An 18623-nucleotide genomic window follows, 5' to 3' on the forward strand; every position below is an offset into this window, starting at 1 on the left:
GATTCTCTGGTGCCCACTGGCTAAGGCCACTTAGCTCTCAGTTCCCTGAGATGTCTGATCTCAGCCTACCCAGGCTGAGAGGCCCCAGGTCAGGGCATGGGTGTGCTCAGAAGGCCTTTGCAGATGTGGGGCCTGGGCTGGGCCAATCTTGTTGCCCCAAGATTTAGTGGGCTGATGACCTGGTCACCTCATCCAGGTGAGCGCATCCCGCCACCTTGGGCTCCCTCACACCACAGTGAGGGGCACTCCTTTTGGTTTGATTTTCAAGAGCTGGAAAGGATTTCAGTGATCCTTCTCATCACTTTACTGATGAGCCCGGAGAAGAAAGTGAGTCCCTTGAGGTCACATATGCAGTTAGCGGCCAGGCTGGGCCAGAGGCTGCTCCTCCACGGAGGCCACAGCCTCGCAAGGGGCTCTTTCCGGCCCTGCGGCTTCCTCTGTCCCAGGCACCAGGCCAGTTCCCACCCCAGGAAGCCATAAAGAGCAGGGGGGAAATGGGAAGCCCCATTACCCCCGCTTGGCAGAGTTGGAAGGTCTGGTTAAAGGAATCACAGCAACCAAAAGCAAGAGCAAAAGGTATGCGTACACCCTCGCTGGTGCATCAAATGTAGGAACGTTGAAGGAGCTGATTCGCTTGACAGACTACAGAAAACTGATGACTTTAGCAGACATTTTCCCATGTCTTAAGCTGTGTCTGGAACCATTACTATTCCTTACTATTAAAGAGCCTCCCTGCCCCCACTCAACCACGCATCTCTCCTTTCCCACCTTCTTGGCGCCAACAACCCTAGTAAACATGGAGAATTCAATTAGGGGTTGACATGCAAATGGCACAGAGACCAAGCAGGTAACATCAACAAAGAAAATGCCAGAGGAAAGACAAAATACCCAGTCTAGCTTTAATTTTTCTACTTTTGCTAGAGGTGTGGGTACAGAGAAATCTTTTTGCTAGCTTGAGGAAACAGCAGAGCTGGCGTATTCATCAGAGTCAATTAGCATGGACCAGAGAGTCAGTAGGGAGTGATGGGGACAGTGGCACAGCAGAAACCATGTGCTCCTTTTTAAGGAGAGCCACCCCTTCTCAGTTCAGCTGTCTGACACCTTGGGAGGATGAGGGGCCAGGATTTGGGGATCTTGTCTTTTTTCAAAGGAAGCGGGACATTTAGCATTTTAGGTGAAATCGCCCTATTTTCTAACATTAAATCAAAATTACTTGCAACACTGCTGACCATACAAAATATGTCAGTGGCCCACATAGGGGCTGACGACCTCCAGTTCACGCCCTCAGCTCCATCTCTCAAGATAACTCACTGTTAATGCTACATAGACAAAGTTTGTGGATATTTAGCTAATGTTCTGGGGTTTCTCCTCCATATGTTATTCCATGTACTAACGGCGTGGTTTTCCAGACGTATCCTATTGATTTCTTCCTATTTGCCCTACACAAGTCATTCTCAACACTGGCTGCACATCGGAGTCACCTAGAGCTTTGCTAACTTGCCCTTACCCTGACCTCACCTTGGAGACTTTGGTTGAAAGGGGGTGGGGTGAGGCGTGGGCATCTGTATTATTTACACCACCCTCAGGATGTCTTCATGCTGCAGCTGGGATTGAGAACCAGGGCTCTCTAAGCTATGAGTCAAGATCATCCCAGAATTATGTGGTTCTAAAACTCAGAAGCGAAGTCCTGTAGGATCCTACTCCCCAGTACCCCTTCCCTAGGAGGAGGCAGCCCCCCGACCTCCTTTCCTGGGGGCATTCTCCCACCTTTAAAATCCCGAGGTCTAGGCTCATTTCTGAGGCTCAGTTGGAAGCAGTTTTCAAGGACTCAGTCCTTACTGGGCTAACGTGTCCCACTGCCTTCTCCCTGACTGCTTGGAACCATGAGCTGAGTCTCCCTTGGTTCTCCTACGCAGGTTGCAGGGGTAGCTTTACAGCCCAATACCTGAGAAGAGCCCCTTTCCCACCACACACCTCATGGGGCTCAGCAGCATCCCACCTGCCAGCCAGTGAATTTCAGGGGATGCATGGCCTTAGACCTCTGTCCCCGTCAGCTGTCCCCAAAGCCTTTTTCTATAAAGGAGCCCTTGTGTGGGATAGTGTGGTTGGGTTGAGTTTGTGTTGAGCTTTGCAAACTGTGACAGTTCAGAGACCCATCAGGAATCATTAGTAATATCATTTACGGGCCGACTCCTCCCAGCCGGCAGAGGTAGAAGTAGGCCAGCGTTTTCTCAGGTTTCAAAGCCGGGTCCTGAAACTCAGTGCTGAGCCTCTCAGGGTCCCCTCAGTGTGGCCTAGTCGCAACAAGTATGTAAAATAGGCTGGGAAGATCACCCTCACCAGGGCCCTGCCCTCCACATAGGTTTGTCCCTCCCCTGGGAAGGGACAAGGGAAGGATTCAGTAGCTCGGGTTCCAGACATCTCCCAACGGATTCACTTTGTGTCCGTTTCCCTGGAGCACTACAACCCTTTGGGAGGACTGTGGAGAGGGGACAAAAGGCGAGAGGGCACAGGGGATGCAGAGGATCAGAACAGCAAGTGCACTGATCTCCACCCAACCTGCTCGGCCGTCAGTCGGCCGCACTGCATTCAGTGTCTCCATGTTTTGTTGGTTTCCATGTGAATACCATTACCTGTCCTCCCAAGCTTACTTCTCCCGTTTTGTTTGATTACCAGCATTTGTGTCTGTCCAGAGTCACTGCTTCACTCACCTCTTCCCTCCCTGGTCCCTTTTTCTCCCTCCCGTTCCTCCCTTCCCCTCCTTTTGGTCAAACTGTTCCCTTCGTCCAGGGAGCTTCAGGTTTGGACGGCAGGCCTGGGCCACCGGTGAGTGTCACTTCTCCATGACCCTTCACCCCACCCCACCCCACCCCTGGCCTGTGATTCCTCTCGTCTGTCCCACTGTGGCCTTGTTTTCCCAGTGAGTCGTGCCTTATCCCACCACTGACACCATAAATGTACCATCTGTGCTCAGTTCAGAAATGCTAATTCTGGCTTCTTGACCCTTTGGGTTCATCTGAATCCTCCTGCTTATAATATGCACCCAAATGTGGGGCCTCGAATCAGAACTTCCAGACCGCTGAATGTGGAGTGGTTGTTCCACTCCAGCAGCACAGACCCTGTTTCTAAATGAATGCTGAGTTCAGCCTGGGAGCCCAGCCCTGGGGGTTTGGGCTATGACTCGTCCCCACCAAACACAACAGTGTCTGTGTGTGCCCGTCATGCTGTGTTGTCTTCATACTGTGAGCTCTGTCCATCTCCTGTCTGCCCACGGGGGCTTCCTCGTCCTGTGCAGCCACCAGTCTGGTGTGTGGGGGGGTGGGGACAGCATGCACAGGTGAGGGCAGGTGTAGCATTTAGGGGCACACAGGCCAGTCCCAGCTCAGTGTTCTGGGGGCATGTTACAACCACACCTTTCACTTCCTGTTGCACCACAGTCACTCCACCCAACAAGGAGGTTTATACAGAGCAAACTGAGGAACACTTGGGTCCCCTTTTTCTCTGTTCTTCCTGATTCCAGAAAACAGCCATCACCTACTCATGGCTAGAAAATAGCTGGCCCTTCTTGTGACAAACAAACAACTGAAGCATCAGAAAAAATGTCCCTCCTCTCCACCTCCAAGTCCCCCTCCCAGAGCACCCCATGAGGTCTTCAGGGCAGTGGTACTCCCTGCTGAAGCCTGTTGCTCCCCATGGTGCTGGGCTCATTGACCATCAAGGGCCAGGAGGCTGGACTTCCCTGCCCGGGAGCTATAACCAGAGCCATATGTGTGTCCAGCCCCTTCCAGCCAGCGAGTGAGCTCTGCCCTTGCAGGACACGTTTGAGGCCACAGAGGCATGGTCTGCCCAGAAGATGACGTTCTAATGAGCTGGCTGGAGTGACACTTGGGGGAAGACGAGAACTTACAAGGTTCCCTTGTGGAGGGGAGAACATGCACACAGGATAGAGGGAGATGTAAAGCTGAGTGGCAGCAGGCCTTTCTCATGCCTCCTCACTACACGTTTCTGGAGTTAAAATGACAGATTCTCACCTATGGAGAACATACCCATTTTCTACGCATCAATACGGTTTGGCTGCTCCATCACAGTCCTGCCCTTTCCATCCTCCTCACACCTAGCACACCTTTCCCAGGTAACCAGTCAGAGCTAAGGGGATGATCTGTGGCTGGAATCAGAGAAACCAAGACTTTCCTCTCAACTATTTATTCCATTCAGGTTGGACAGAGGAGAGCGGTACAAATTCATATATCTTGTCCCGTTGGACCTGAGGTTTTATTTTTTTCATAAAATCGATATCACAATCTTAAAGGAACATTTGTATGAGAAAAATAATCCTGCCCTGCCAGTACCAATGCTTATTGGGCACTTCCTAAGCACCACGTGCGTGCCATGCGTTCATCCATTTTAACCTGGTAGCAGCTGAGAGGCAGACACTCGTGGTATCGTCCCCATTTTACAGGTGGGAAAACTGACCTCAGAAGGGCCAAGAAACTGCTCCAATATCTCAGAGTTTATAAGCCTTCAAGGCAGGACTTGGAGCTGGCTGGTAACTCCAGAGCCTGTTCTGAACCATTGCTCTCATCTGGCCTCTTTCTCTTTTGGTGTGCTGTTGTCACAGATTCCTTCCTGCCTCATCGCTGCAAAGGGAGTGCCGAGAATATCTTGTTGTTCTTTCGGGGAGGGAGGAAAGTACATCAGCATTTCCCTTCTTGCTCCTGCCCTGCCTTGCACAGCTACACCTAGCACACCAGGAACTGCCCATACACCCAGCCCCATTTCCTCACGTCAGAGCAGGAAATACAAACACTGAGGCAGAGCAATGGGAAGCTCTGGAATACAGACTCCAGCTAGGTGGGCAGTAAATTAGGAACCTGGGGAAGATGTTTAATGATACAATAGCAAGTCCTGCTCCATCTCTAAGCAACGCTGCTTTCATAGCTCCAGCTACCCCACCCCCACAGCACTGAGTGACAAGCGCTTATGACACACCTCCCTGCCAGGCAAGTGTCAGGAGACATCCGGGACATACTCATTTACTCTCCAGTCCAGCCTGTCCATAGGGCCTGGGAGTGGGAACAGAAGGTCTGGCAAGAGGCTGAAAGCCAGGCTTGGGGCCCAAAATGAGGGCAGTGGGGTGGGCGGTGGCTGAATGACCCTCCCACGCCTGCCTGTGTGTGTGTGCGTCTGCATCGGTCTCTGTGGCATGAAGACCCTCCTGCTGCATGTGGAGCTGTGACAGCAAAGGGGTACCAGCCCCTGGCCCCCCACCCCTGGGATGGTGTCAACTCCCTCCCAAGCGCTTCTGGGAGCAAACTAAGCTACCGTTCTCCTACCGTTTTCAGCCTTGGCAAGCTTGGTTGTGAAGTGAAAGGGTTGCCTTCCTCAAATCTGGCTCTGAGGCAGGGGGAGGCACTCTGTCCCCGAGGCCCCCACAGCCAACAGGAACATGGCCCAGTCAAATGACTGCCCTGAATGAGCCTGGCCTCGCCAACCCTGAAAACTGGGCCTCTGGACTTTGATTCTTTCCAGGCATCGGGCGGGATCCCAGGGCTCCCTCCAGTGTCAGGGCCTTCACCCCTGCTTTCTTTCACCTTCCCCAGGGTACTCCAGGACCAATTGGAGTTCCAGGCCCAGCGGGACCAAAGGGCGAGAGGGTGAGTACTCAGTGAGCCTGGGTGGGCCTTCTCAGCCTCGGGTCCTCAGCCCTGGCACCTGGGATCCACGGGGTCACCGCAGGAGCCCCAGAAGTCTCCGCCCTCATCCATTCCTCCTAGCTGGAGCAACAGCCTTCATCCAACCAGGATGGCTGCTCTGAGGGGTGACACTTGAGGCTTCAAAAAAGAAATCACAGCTCCCCAAGAGTGAGGGGTCCCCAAGCCTGCTCCCGGAGCAGAGTCCACACCGGTCACCCCAACCCTCTCTCTGCTCAGCCCTTGCTTCCTGGAGGGCTCTGGAGAGGTAGCCCAGGTTTAAAACAGAAAACAGTTGATGGAAGGTTGTTACTATGCCAGGGAGGGCTCATAGGCTTCTTTCTCCTGTTTCAGGGCAGCAAAGGCGACCCTGGAATGACAGGACCAACGGGAGCAGCTGGGCTTCCTGTAAGTCACGGGATCGGAGGTTTCTCTTCACCCACCCTGTCCACCACCAGAAACACTGTCAAAATAATACCCGGAACCTGTAGCAAAACATCTAGCGCCAAGCAAGAATGCTCCTTTCTATGCCAGAGGAAGCTGCCAGCAGCCAACTGGTCTATGTGCTAGAATGTCTCTGCTGGGCACTGCTTAAGGCAAACCCTGGGACACATGGCCCCTCTTGGAGGACCACGTCCTCAGCCATGTGGACCATCTGATGGGAGGTAGCAAACACATCATGAGCCCCTTCCACCGTAAGCCTCTGTTTTCAAAGTAGTGGGGGTCTCAAGGATGAATGTATCACGGCCCCTGACCTCAAGGGGTGGGATGGGGTGGGCAGAATCAAATCCAGGTCGCTGTGATGAAAGAAGGAGACACTTCATGAGAGGAGCAGCTTTCCCAAGGGAGCAGCTTTCCCAAGGGACAGGCTTCCCATCACAGCAGTTGTTCCCGTTGCATTGTTAGAAAAGTTGATTGCCTAAGAGAAGCAGAATTGGGTTTCCCACCCACTTGAAGGTTGTGGGTCTGTTTGCCGGGTCCATGCTCGGCCTCCCAGGCGACTTGGCTCTGACTGAGCTGGCAACCCCAGCCAGCCTCGGCCTCTTCATTCCCCTCATAGCTGGAGACATGGAGAACAGCTTGCACCTCGCAAAGAGGGTCTGAGGGGCTTGGCAGTCATTCCTCCTAGCAAGAGCCTGGCAGCAGAGCCATGTGAACACCTTCTCTGCCAGGAGAGCTCTCTGCCCAGACTGTGTCCTCTGCACCCACCACTTCTCAGCTTCAGTGATCAGAAGAACACAGGATGTTGGCTGCAGAGCGAGAAAACCAGAACCATGTTCTGGGCTTTGCCCATAACTTACTATTTGGCCCTCGGTCGAGTTGCTCGAGCCCCTTCATCCCCCTTCTGTAAAATGGAAATAATTAAATCTGTGTCTGATGAATTAGGCATCAGGGAAGAGCTTTATGAGCCTGGGAGGAAGGAGTAGATGGCCATCCTGTGTTTTCTCATGAATGCGTCTTCATTTCTCTGATTGATGGCAGGGTTTACATGGACCACCCGGGGACAAAGGAAACCGGGTGAGTCTGACCTCTCGCACTTTAGCTCTGGTTACTAATGTCTTCCTGATGTGGTGGAATGACCAATTGGCGATGCCTAACCCGACATGGCAAACACAGTTTTCCCTGATAAATCATCGTAAATTAAAAGGCTTTATAGTGAGGGGCTTAATCCATGTTATGCAGGGAGCCTGGGGCCTGATCCTGAAATTGAGGCATGTATTTTCCACATGACAAGGGGATACTAAATCCCACGGTGGCCATCAGATTAGCATTACCATCCAGTGACAGGAGTCACGTGCCCAGCTCTCTCTGTGGTGCCCTGATAATGGGCCTCTAAATGATATTTTGAAATCTACCATTGCCTCGTCCTAGCCTCTGAAACTTAGTTTTGCCAGGCACCCCAAGCCACTGGTGAGAGAGAAAATAAATTCCAGTTTTGAGAACAAGCAGACAGCCATTGTAAGCAGCCAACCCCTTCATAGCCATTATTTCTCTTGGAAAGGGTCAGCAGGACCGTGAAAGGATTTGGGCCTCCTGAGGCCTCTTGCTTTCCCCTCGGTTTCTGCCGCCTTCATCAGGACATAGTTATGGAATGTCCACAGCACCCACCGCCACATGATAGCATATGACACACACCATGTATATGACATATGACAACTCGGGCCCCGCCCCAGGGACCATTTAACTCTATCTGACCAAGAGAGGACCTTTGGGTTCCTTTCTAGAATGTCTCATCTGCTGCTTCGTCACAGTGGTTCTCAGACTGTGACGCATGCCCCCTAGAGGCCCAAGAAATCCTTCTAGTGGGTCATAATATCCAAGGATCTTACAGATAGAAGAGGAGTAGGAAGAACAGGTGGAGAAACAGGCCCAGAATGGTGATAAAATGCCCTGAATTCCCACAGAGAGTTAGAGCAGAGCAGGTGGCTTCTAAAACCCAGGTCTTCCCGCTGAGCTTTGAACACCGATAACCTTGTTCATGAATAGAAAGGGACAAAATCTGTATGCTTCTATCTAGCACCAATGCCAGTCTCTTCCACTAAGATGTATTTATTGAGCATGTCTATATCCCTAAATTCTCCTTTCTGGCAGCTGGTCAAAAGCACCTCAATTTGTCCCATCGATTCTGTAAACGAGGGGGCAGGCAGCGCTGCCCATACCAGACTGTCCACAGGCAGACCAAGTCTAGAAACGGTAATACACACAGCTACTTCCAGCTCGGGAAAGCAGGCGGATAAGCCCACCTTCATTCCTGTGGCCTCGAAGAATTTAGGCCACTAAAAAAAAAATTGATCATTCCACCTCGTTGGCATACTAACCTCCTTTCTAATTTATTTCTAAAGTGTTCTGGTTTTCTTGATTATATTCAATTAATACTTTTAAAACCTATTTCTTAAGACTTTTTCAGTTGGCTTGAGGCACTGAGCCTTCTGAGGGCTGCACAAGCATTCCTCTGAGTGGGGGCCTGTTGCTCCAGGAGTGGGGGCAGGGCAGGCAGATGCCCTTGTCCTGGGTGGAGAGGTGGGAGGTGGGAGGCTAGAGGCCCCAATGCTTAAGGAGTCAGGGCCAATAAGATTGAGCCAATAAGGCCCCAGGAATCAGTGGGAAAATATTTCTTGCCCGCTTCCCCTTTCTAAGCCTTCACATAATTTCCCCTGCCCCATGTATAAATTAGCCATATGTCACTTAGTTAAAGTCCAGAAAGCAGTGAAGTTGCACGAACCTTCTTTTAAGTGTGGCGTAAAGAACCAACTGGCTTGTTCCAAAGAGCACGTTTCCAAATCAAGGAACAGCTTATTCTCTCCCTCCAAGAGATTTGAGTCTCAGGATGCCAGAATGTACTGGAAGAGTCTCCCTACACCTCACGTCCTCATCAGACCTCTGTATCACACCAGCCTAACAGGACTTTGGGGGGAGATGTGAGGGCTTGGAAATGGAGTCTGCAAAACAGACAAAGGTCCAAGCAGAGTCAAGGCTTTGCCATGAACAGTTTGATTCTGAGCCTGGAAGCTCAGAATATTGACACTTTGGTCAAGGTTAGCGGCCGGAAGGGCTTAGATGACAGCCTGGTCAGAAGCTTCATTGTCGCTGGTGAAGATTAAGCCGGAGATGCTCAAAGCCCCCTGCCCTCACTGGGTGGGGGGTGGCTCCCCAACTAACGCACCTCATGCCGGGGGCACCCCTCAGAGAGGCTCCGGTGGGCCCGCCACAGCCTGCCATCTGCTGGACCGTGACCCAAGACACAACCATGACACACTGCTTCTGTGTCCTGCCTCGGAGCCTCTTTCCTGCTCATGGACGGCGGAAGGTCATCCTAGTGGGCAAGGCCCAGAGCCCCAAACGGGCAGTTTCCTAAGGGGACATAGATGCTAATTCTGTCCTTGTCACTAGGGGCACTCTTGTCCTTTCACAGTCCTGTGAATCTAGCCCAGGAGCCATTTTTAGGATGAAAAATTCAGTCAAAGGGTAAAAGGTAAATTTGGCAATTTGGGCATCACGAAAATTGGGCGTTAAGGTGAAGCTGCTTGCAAGCCAGCCAACTGGAAAGTCTGCGTGCATGCAGTGAAGCTGCTGTCACTGTCCAAGATGTGCCATCTGGGTGTGTGTGTGCGTGCATGTGTGTGTGCATGTGCGTACATGTGTGTGTGTATGCATGTGTGTGCTTGTGCATGTGTGAGTGTGAGTGCATGTCTGTGTGTGCATGTGGGTGTGCATGTGGGTGAGTGTGTGTGCATGTGTGTGTGTGCGTGTGTGTGAGTGCATGTGTGTGCGTGTGTGTGTGCGTGCATATGTGTGAGTGTGTGTGCGTGTGTGTGAGTGTGTGTGTAAGTGTGTGCGTCTTGCTTCCCCAGGCCCCCCTTATCTCCTTTCCTCTCCTTCCTCTACTCTCTCTTTTGGCCTGGGCCTGCCTCTTCCTTCCTTTCCTCCTTCAGTATTTCTCCCCCTGGATTGTTCACCACATTATAATAACCCCATGTCCCTCACCCTTTCCCTTCCACTCCCCCAGCTTCAATTCATTTCCTCTAAAATCAATTTTTATATGTTTGCTTATTTCTTAAAGAAACGTCTGCTGCTGGACTGTGTCTGCCCCTTCCCTGTACCAGCTAGAAGTCCCCCTTTGCCAGAACCTCTTGTGTGCCACTCTTTGGGGGCGAGGGCAGGGAGAATGAAGGTCAATCTACTACTTTAATGTCTTCACAGGACACCCAGTTTCCTGTGCCATGTCCTGTGCCCCTAGCACACACTGCCCATAGTCAGTGACCCGTCCTGAAAGTCAGGGCCAGGCCGACCTTCTGGGACTCACAGGCAAATCATCTGGGACCTGGGATCCCCCAGTTTCAGGAGCTGTGCCCACTCTCTGAACTCAGAAAACTGCTCACTTTTACACTGGCCTGACCCAAGGAGAATGAGGGGCCACGTTCCTGAGAAAGTTTACTGTGGGTTTTCCCATCCAAATAGTGAGTGAGTGCTTTTGCTTGCCCACTATTTGGGGATTATCCGTGCTATGATGCACTCGATGGTGTGTGTATCTCAGAGCTGATGCAATTGCATCTAATGTGCATATACATGTTTTATCTAAAACACATATTTTCTAAGTAGCACTTGCATTTTACAAACTCACATAGAACAATGCATTGCCAATTACAAGGCACTTCTGGAATCAATAAATTTGAATAATTTCCAAAGATCCATCAAAAATATTCTTATCCTTTGCCACCCTCCAACGAGCCCTCAGCCTCCCACTATGGGAACACAGTAGACACGACAAGACCCTGTCTGCAGCAGCAGCCTGGGCCCCTGTGCTGGCTGACAAGAAACAGTCATTATTGTTATCGTTAGGAAGAAGCTGGCGTTTACTGAGCACATACTATGTGCCAGGATTAAGCACTTGATGTGCACAAAGACCCCCCAACAAGGTTTTGAGACTCACTGAGGTTAAGTAACGTCCTGAAGTCACACTGCCTATCATAGGCAGAACCTGCTCTAGCTTCCAGCTTTTGCTCTGATCAATCCCCCAAGGTCGTGTGGCCCTGGAGTCAGTCTGTGACAGTACTGGGCAATCGGCCTTTAAAGAGGAGGAGTGGTGTTCATAGAGGAGGAAGACTCCCCAGGCCCACACTTGGCCCTTTAGAAGGCAACCCAACATAGGAAAATCCAAACTCAAATTCATTACAAGATTTCATCCCAATCCTCCTTTAAATGGAGAGTCACCTGGACACATACAAAACAGGGTTCAATTTAGGAAGACAATGTTTACTGAAGCTTTTCAGAAACAAGTGAATTCCGAACTATTATAACTTACCCACATACAGACAGCTGCCTATGGCTTCAGACTAGGCTGGACCAGAGGCACATATAGGATGAAGGACCCATCTGAGACCCACAGGCCCCTTAGCAGCCCTGGGACACGTGTGTGCTTACTTGTACATACATGCACAAACACACACTCATACACGTACACACTGGCATACACATGCTCAATCACATACACATACTCGTGTATGCATACACGCATACACACACATGCATCACTATGTACTTTCACACAATCGTACATGTCCTATTCACACACACATGTACACACATATACCCCAGGGCTCTCATCATCTTAATAGAATATCAAAGGGATGAAAACCAATTAGGACAAAAGTTGTCAGGCAAAGTCTTTGGACGCTCAAAATGGACCCTCAAAGAGAAGGCAGTGGGTCTCCCCACACCCCCTCACCTCCATTCATCCCAGTATTAGCCAAACTGGCCACCACTATCTTCCATCTGCATTTCCCTCCACCTCCACCTCTGAACCCTACTCCTCCCTCCACACCTGCCTTCGCCATTTCTCAGGTTCTTGGAGGGTGGGATTGGATACTGTCCTCAAACCCTACAGGGAAGACTATTCTGATTGAGAGAAGCTATTTTTCCTTCTTTAATTGTTTTCTTTTTCTGTCTCTAACCTTAACACGTGAATGATGCTCAAGTTTTGATGTTATTTTTTTTCTTGGACTAAACCATTATTTGCAGGGGGAGAGGGGGAAGAAAGGCTCTAGAGGGCCTAAAGGGGATAAGGGAGACCAAGGAGCGCCTGGATTAGATGCCCCTTGTCCATTGGTATGTTTTCATTTATCACTTGCCTTGTTCTGGTTGTTTTTCCCTTGAGGTTTGCAAGCTGGAAACAAAGAAGGCAAATACACTGAGATGTGAAGGGAATGACTATGGAGGCTCCCTCAACCTATCTGGGCCTTAGGCGGGTGAAATGCGGCCTGCTGTTGGTTTTGCCCTAAAACCACAGCTGCGAGTAATTCTGGCTAAACCCCATCCCTTTGAAGATGCAGAACAATTGATGTGTGGAAATGGAGAGACCCCGAGGGAAGGGATTTTGGAGAAGCCCTCAGCTCTTAGCTCCAAGATGGCTTTGGAAGCAAGGGTAGCAATTGTGAGCCATGCATTTTGCCTTCTTTGTTTTTTGGCCACCTCTGTGGCCAGCAGTTCAAACTGCTGGAGTGCTCCTCGGTCAGGATGCAGGACACCCAGGCTAGCATCTCCCGAGGGCCACTTATGCCCCCACTGGCAGAAAACGGCCAGAAAGGGGGCTTTTCCTATATAGTCTCCCAGTGCCCACCAGCCACCCAGCTAAAATCTGCAGACCAGACTCAGTAGACAGACCCCCAGGAAGCCTTCCCAAACAAGCCAATAAGGAAGGAGTCATCAGCTGGGCTTCTCAGGTGCATTTGAAGGTTCTGAAAATTATGATGCACTAAGGTTGAAGTTCATCTGTATTTACTGCAAGTGAGTCTGTAAAGGGAGAGGGGGCTGGTTGTATTGTTTCGAAGCTCAGCTCTCCCCGAAGCCAAAGAGAGTGTAAAGGTTGTAGCTGGGAATCAGCTGTGACAGGGGCCCTTCTTGGTGACGCCTCAGAGGTCCTGCATCCCGGCCAGGGTGGAATAACTGCGCCTCTCCACTCCATCGCTGGAGCTGGCCAGCCTTGACCTAAATAATCCTCGTGGTTGGTTTTGTGAACAGGGACACCGAGGTTTTAAAGGAGAGAAAGGGGAGCCGGGGTTACCAGGGCTGGACGGACTGGATGCCCCATGCCCATTGGTATGGCATCGCCCTCCCTTGCCTGCATGGCCGATTTGGACTGCCCCATGTGTGTGATTCATGCCTGCCGGCCTCTCCAGCCTTCCTCCACACCCCTCCTGCTCCATCCATCCAGTCTCCACTTCCTGCCTCTTCTCTCTGTAGACACCAAGGGTCACCCTGCCTTGGCCGGTCCTCAGGGGTTCCCGCCATGCCCCACACTTACATGCAAACTTGGCCAATCTGTTTTCTGGGCTTTCTCCTGCAGCTGCTTCAGCACACCAGCCTGTGAGCCATGCCTCCGCACCCAAAGCCAGCTTTGGCTGCACCTGGTTCTCCTTTCAGAACTGCTTCTAGACAAATCTACCACCAGAGAGAAAGCTAGGAACATGGATGCTCTGAACAAGTTCTTAAGAACTGTGGCTTCTGTTCCTTGATACACTGCAGTTAGTTCAGCAAGCACAACGTGTGAGTCAGATGCCAGAGGTGGCCCCACATCCCCCTGCTGCACGATTTGGCAGGGGATCAATGGGCACGCTTACAAACACGGGGTCCACTGGGAAGTTCTAGAAACAAGGCAGAGGAGGGAGCTATGCTGCTTGTTCTTCCAGGCGAGGTCTGGGGTTGCTGCCCTCATGACACTAGGGGATGGTCCAAGGTCAGGATTTTAGAACCCCAGGAGTTTGTCTTTGTGGCTTAAATCCCAGAAGACACTACAAGACCCTCCCTTGGTTTCCCTTTCTTTCATCTTTAGCTGGTTGACCACTGAAAAGTCTGGAAGAGCATGGAAAGGTTGAGAAGGGAGGAGCCAGAGAGGCAGGGAAGGAAGGGAGACATTCAGGACCCCTCCCCCAAGCACAGTTCCATTCTCACCCGTCCCGGTCCCCCCCTAGCTAGGGACAGTCTAAGCCTCCATGGCCAACCTTTCTTCTACTGCAAGGGAGGCAGAAGATGCCACTTCATTCCAAGGCAATTGGCTCAAAAGGTTCCTGTTCTCCTTAACTTCCCCAGGAGCTTTGGAGTTCATGGCTATTTTCATACAAGTAACCATCAGAGGAGACTTCCTGGCCCCACATCCCCACCCTGGGATCACACAGGAATTATCTTTGAACAGAAGAGTTTATATAAAAAATAAAAATATGCTGTTGACCCTTAGAGATGACCACAGAGCCCCTTCAGGGGACTTTTTAAGACCAACAATAGGAGAATGTGAACAAGCACGCAGAGTAGCTTGCCTTCTGTCCCTCACTTCTAAAACCCTTGCTTGCCGTCCCCCACTGCCTGACTGGCCCAGCCTCTTGAACCCCAAGCATGCAGCATGCACACGCACATTTCTCAACTGTGGAACTTCCCTGTCCTTCCAAAGCACCTCCATTAATCAACAGCCAGGTGTCCCCTCTGCCACATCCCTGCCACCATCTGAGCACCTTGAGTTCTGCTGGCTGCAGCTCTGGCCCCCCTCCCTCTCTCACTCCATCCACGTGCCAATGGGGACGCTGCTGTGGCCCGCGGAGGCTCCTCTCCCTTCTAGAGTCCATGTTAAATGGCACATTGTGGCAGGCTGGAAAAGGGGGCAGACGGTCTTCGTGAAGGCCTGGAATGCACCACCTCCCCCCGCAGACTCTCCCTGACCCAGAGGGGACAATGAAGGTCAAGTTTATTTGACCCTTCGTGCAAACTGGCATTTTCTCCAATAACATCCCGTATTGACGTGCCATTTGTCTATTAATTTTGCTGTGAGTGCATTATCCGCCCTTTACCTCTCGTTGCTGTTTTCCGTGTCTCCTGCATTGTGTTATTGTCGACATGGGGGCAGAGGGAACTATTGATCATGCTGTTTAGTACAAAATAACTAGATTTCTTCCCTCCGTGTCGGGCCGGCTGCTGCTGAATGCCAGGTGAGACGTTTAGGCACTTGCCGTCGGTAGATGAAATTGGTCCGGGCACAGAGGGCTCCCATTCAGTCTTGTTGGGATTGACCACTTGCTCCAGTCCCCTGAACCCCTGTGTCCATCTCTTCCTCTGGCGTGGAGCCTGGCATTCTAGGATCTGGGCTGCAGTTCTTAGTAAACGTGGCCTGAGAACCAGATCTTTGCCCGGGTTCAGCCTGCCCCTCCCACCTTGTTTCTCAGAGATTCCTAGGTTCTCCCAGGAATCGTCAGGGCTGAGAACAGAGGACATCCTGAGGCTGCGGAGCGCCATGGGTGCCACCAGCAAAGGGCGCCATGGCACACAGTGCATTCCCATCCTGCTGCTGCATCTTCCCCCCAAATTCCCAGCAAACCCTTGTCACCTTGCTGAAGGCACCTCAGGGCTTTGTCACAATACCCGCGAGGTTGCCTGTCCCTTTGCACCGCGCTCCCCCCCCCCACATTGATCATCAGATGGTAACTGCCTAGATCTCCTCCCACTACTAAGAGAAAAATAAAAGAATGGGAGAACTGGGGGCACCTTCGCAGACATTTCATACAGCCATGCCTTCCCCAGGTTTTACGGAGGCGGGGACTGAGCCCGCCCAGCACTGAGTGACTGCCCACGAGCACTGAGCTCCCTGACCCCACACACTAGGACACTCCCTCTTGACTTTGCACTGTAACTACATGTGACCTTAGCCAATGGGAAGGCAGATAGATGTGCTCCCTGCCTCGTTCCATGGCTCTGACCTGGGAGACAGAAAAGAAATAGATAATGGCAGGTGGGCCGTGTCCGGATCAGCTGCCACAATGCTTGTGGCCCTTGTTCCCCTATCCTGCCTGCTCGATGAGCCATCCTGGAGAATCTGAGCTATGTGTCTTCCTCACTGCAGGGTGAAGACGGCCTACCAGTCCAGGGCTGCTGGAACAAGGTAAGGCTTCCCAGTGGTTTGCAGTGCCTTAGGGGGCACAGGTGTGCTTGGGGCTCCATTCTCAGCAGTGTGATAAGTGTGCACTCTTTCCATCTGGGGCCTTTGTGCAGATGAGGTAGCAAGACGTCCATTGAAAAAGGAACAATCCCAAAGGCAGGTTGCCCATTAAACATCCCCTGCACTGCACGCACTGGGAGAACATTTCAAAAACACTTTTTAAGGCACGGGCAAAACCCAGTATATGGGATTTCCATGTAGCCACACAGATGGTATTTTTATGCCTGTGTGGTTAATTTATACAGCACCTTTCCTCCAAGGAGCTCTAGACCTTGTTTTAAAATTAGTTCTCATTAGCTATTCTCATAGCATTCATCTGAGGTCATTTAAGCCATATGATGACATTAATCCAGATGTAGGAAATCGAAGTTGCTTAAACTATAAACTCACATGGCTTCTAGCTCTCTGAAGAGGGACTGGCCAGCCCACCGCTCTAGCCTTCCCTTGAACAGAAGCTGTGAGAGCTTCATGCTTCTGCACGTGAGAGCTGCAGCCCAGAATTCCCACCAACAATGAGTTTTCATTGATTCACATTTGCCTTGGTATTTGCCATCATTAAAGCGATCAGACACCACAGGGCCCTTGCACGCAATCACCCCAAAGCACAGGGCTCCCCAGCCTGACCAGGGCCATTGGTTTACTAACCCCGAAGCCCAGGGTGGTCCCCTGCAAAGGTAGCAGCTGCCATGCTGGCCCACCATGGCCTGCCTCCATCTTGCCTCCTCATCAAAGACTTCTCACCGCCCTCTTCCACGTGGTCTCAAGGCGTTGGCTCATCCCCTTACTAGGGCTGGAGACTCCGATGTAACTTCATGTGACCTTAGCCAATGGGAAGAGAAGCCGGTTTGCTTCCCTAATCCAGGTCTGTCCCAGTGACAGCAGAGTCACACTACAATGAGATGAATACATTCCTCTGTGCCGAGTGCCCAGAATCTCATTAGTTCATGGGATTGGGTAAAAGTAGTGAAACCACCATGACCGCAGGCTCTAGGTGAAGCACCCATTCACCCAGGTACTTAAAGCACCCTTCACCAGAGAAAGGAAAGCTCAACATTCAAGGGAGATGCATGCCCAAGAATCTGTCCCTCCAGCCCTGCCTCGTCCTCTGGTATGTTCCTCTAAACCAGGGGTGTCCAAACTGTGACCCAACGGCCAATTGCGGCTCACAATCCATTGTTAATTGGCCCGCAGCAAATTCCAAAAGTATATTTAGTTTACTTAAATAAACCAGGTGAGGCAATACGTACTTCACCTCAAGTGAGTGGCCCAGCTGTTTGTGTATTTTACCGCATATGGCCCTTGGTGAAAACTGTTGAAAAAAGCTTGGACACCCCTGCTCTAAACCTTCTTAAAGCTCCACAGCAGCAGGTAAGAGTTGTATCAAAGTGAGGGGCTCCTGGCTCCCGAGGAACAAAAGTGTCCTCTTCAAGGTCACTGCTGATGGTTAGGAGATACAGATGGTTGCACTCAGCAGCGGAAGAACAGCCATTATCAAGAGCTACAGTGTCTCGGAGAAGCAACTAGAGAGCCTTGTGTCTGTTGGTTCACACCATAAATTCAGTCTGGGAAAATACAGTAATTCAACAGCCGAGCCTCCAAAGGCAGCACAGGCAGAAAGTGCCCTCTAGTGGCCAGGAAGGGGAGTGACCGAAAGGCGAAAGTGGTTTCCCACCCTCAAGGTGAGGACTTTTCAGCACCAGGGTTTTCAGCCCCAGTTCCCTATCCAGAGCTCCCATCCCACCCAGGACAAGTTCTACCTCCTTTCCCACCAGGGAAAGAAACACCCAGAGACTCAATGACACTAACTCTGTGTTGTTTTGTGTTTGTTTTTGTTTTGCAGTGATGCCACTAAGCTGGGATTGGCCTGTGTGTGTGTTTGTACATAGAATATTTATTTTTATACAGTTTTCACTTTTTGAAAATGCCAGACGTATGATGCATCTTACAGATTATTAAAAAAAGAAAAACCTGCATATTTTGTACAGAAAATACCAACCTCTTACCTTTTGTTTACAAGATGTTTTTGTATAAGTCCACGACTCTAATACACTTTTTGTTTGTGATACGGTCATATGTTTGCTTGATATTTGTGCACACTTATTAAGTATTGAAGCTTAATAAATTATTGTGTTCTGGTGCCAAAGGGGGCCAACCAGCACTGAGGCGCTGGCTAGCTTATGTGGGACTCCACAGAAACGTGAAGGCCCATGCTGTTTGCCAAACTAGGTGTGTCTAAGAATATTTTAAACTCTTATGGATTTTCATTATTAAAAAAATGAAACATGGAAATTCATGATCCTGATTCATCACTAAATTCAATACATTCTTTTTTTGTGAAAGCAGGAAGTCGCAGAAGCAGAGGGCCCCAGAAGCACAGAGTAATGTTTTGAAATATTAACTCCACCAGAAGGGAGGGGACCCCATTAAGTGATGTCTACGGTAACATATCCCAAGTT

The 18623-nt window shown here is 50.8% G+C and overlaps 1 protein-coding gene across 1 annotated transcript in view; it reads left to right on the forward strand.

Annotated features, from left to right (window-relative positions):
- The window catches only part of COL13A1 (collagen type XIII alpha 1 chain), a 144109-nt gene extending 125871 nt beyond the window's left edge, over positions 1-18238 (forward strand). Inside the window, exons 33-39 of the mRNA XM_074339536.1 lie at positions 5601-5654; positions 6045-6098; positions 7173-7208; positions 12210-12296; positions 13209-13286; positions 16072-16110; positions 18008-18238. Coding sequence (XP_074195637.1) covers positions 5601-5654; positions 6045-6098; positions 7173-7208; positions 12210-12296; positions 13209-13286; positions 16072-16110; positions 18008-18010 — 351 coding nt within the window. The 3' untranslated portion in view covers positions 18011-18238. The remainder of the gene's footprint in view (positions 1-5600; positions 5655-6044; positions 6099-7172; positions 7209-12209; positions 12297-13208; positions 13287-16071; positions 16111-18007) is intronic.
- Positions 18239-18623: the final 385 nt, after the last annotated feature.

Source organism: Rhinolophus sinicus, linkage group LG07 (assembly GCF_036562045.2).
Source record: "Rhinolophus sinicus isolate RSC01 linkage group LG07, ASM3656204v1, whole genome shotgun sequence".
In the NCBI taxonomy this organism is placed as follows: domain Eukaryota; kingdom Metazoa; phylum Chordata; class Mammalia; order Chiroptera; family Rhinolophidae; genus Rhinolophus; species Rhinolophus sinicus.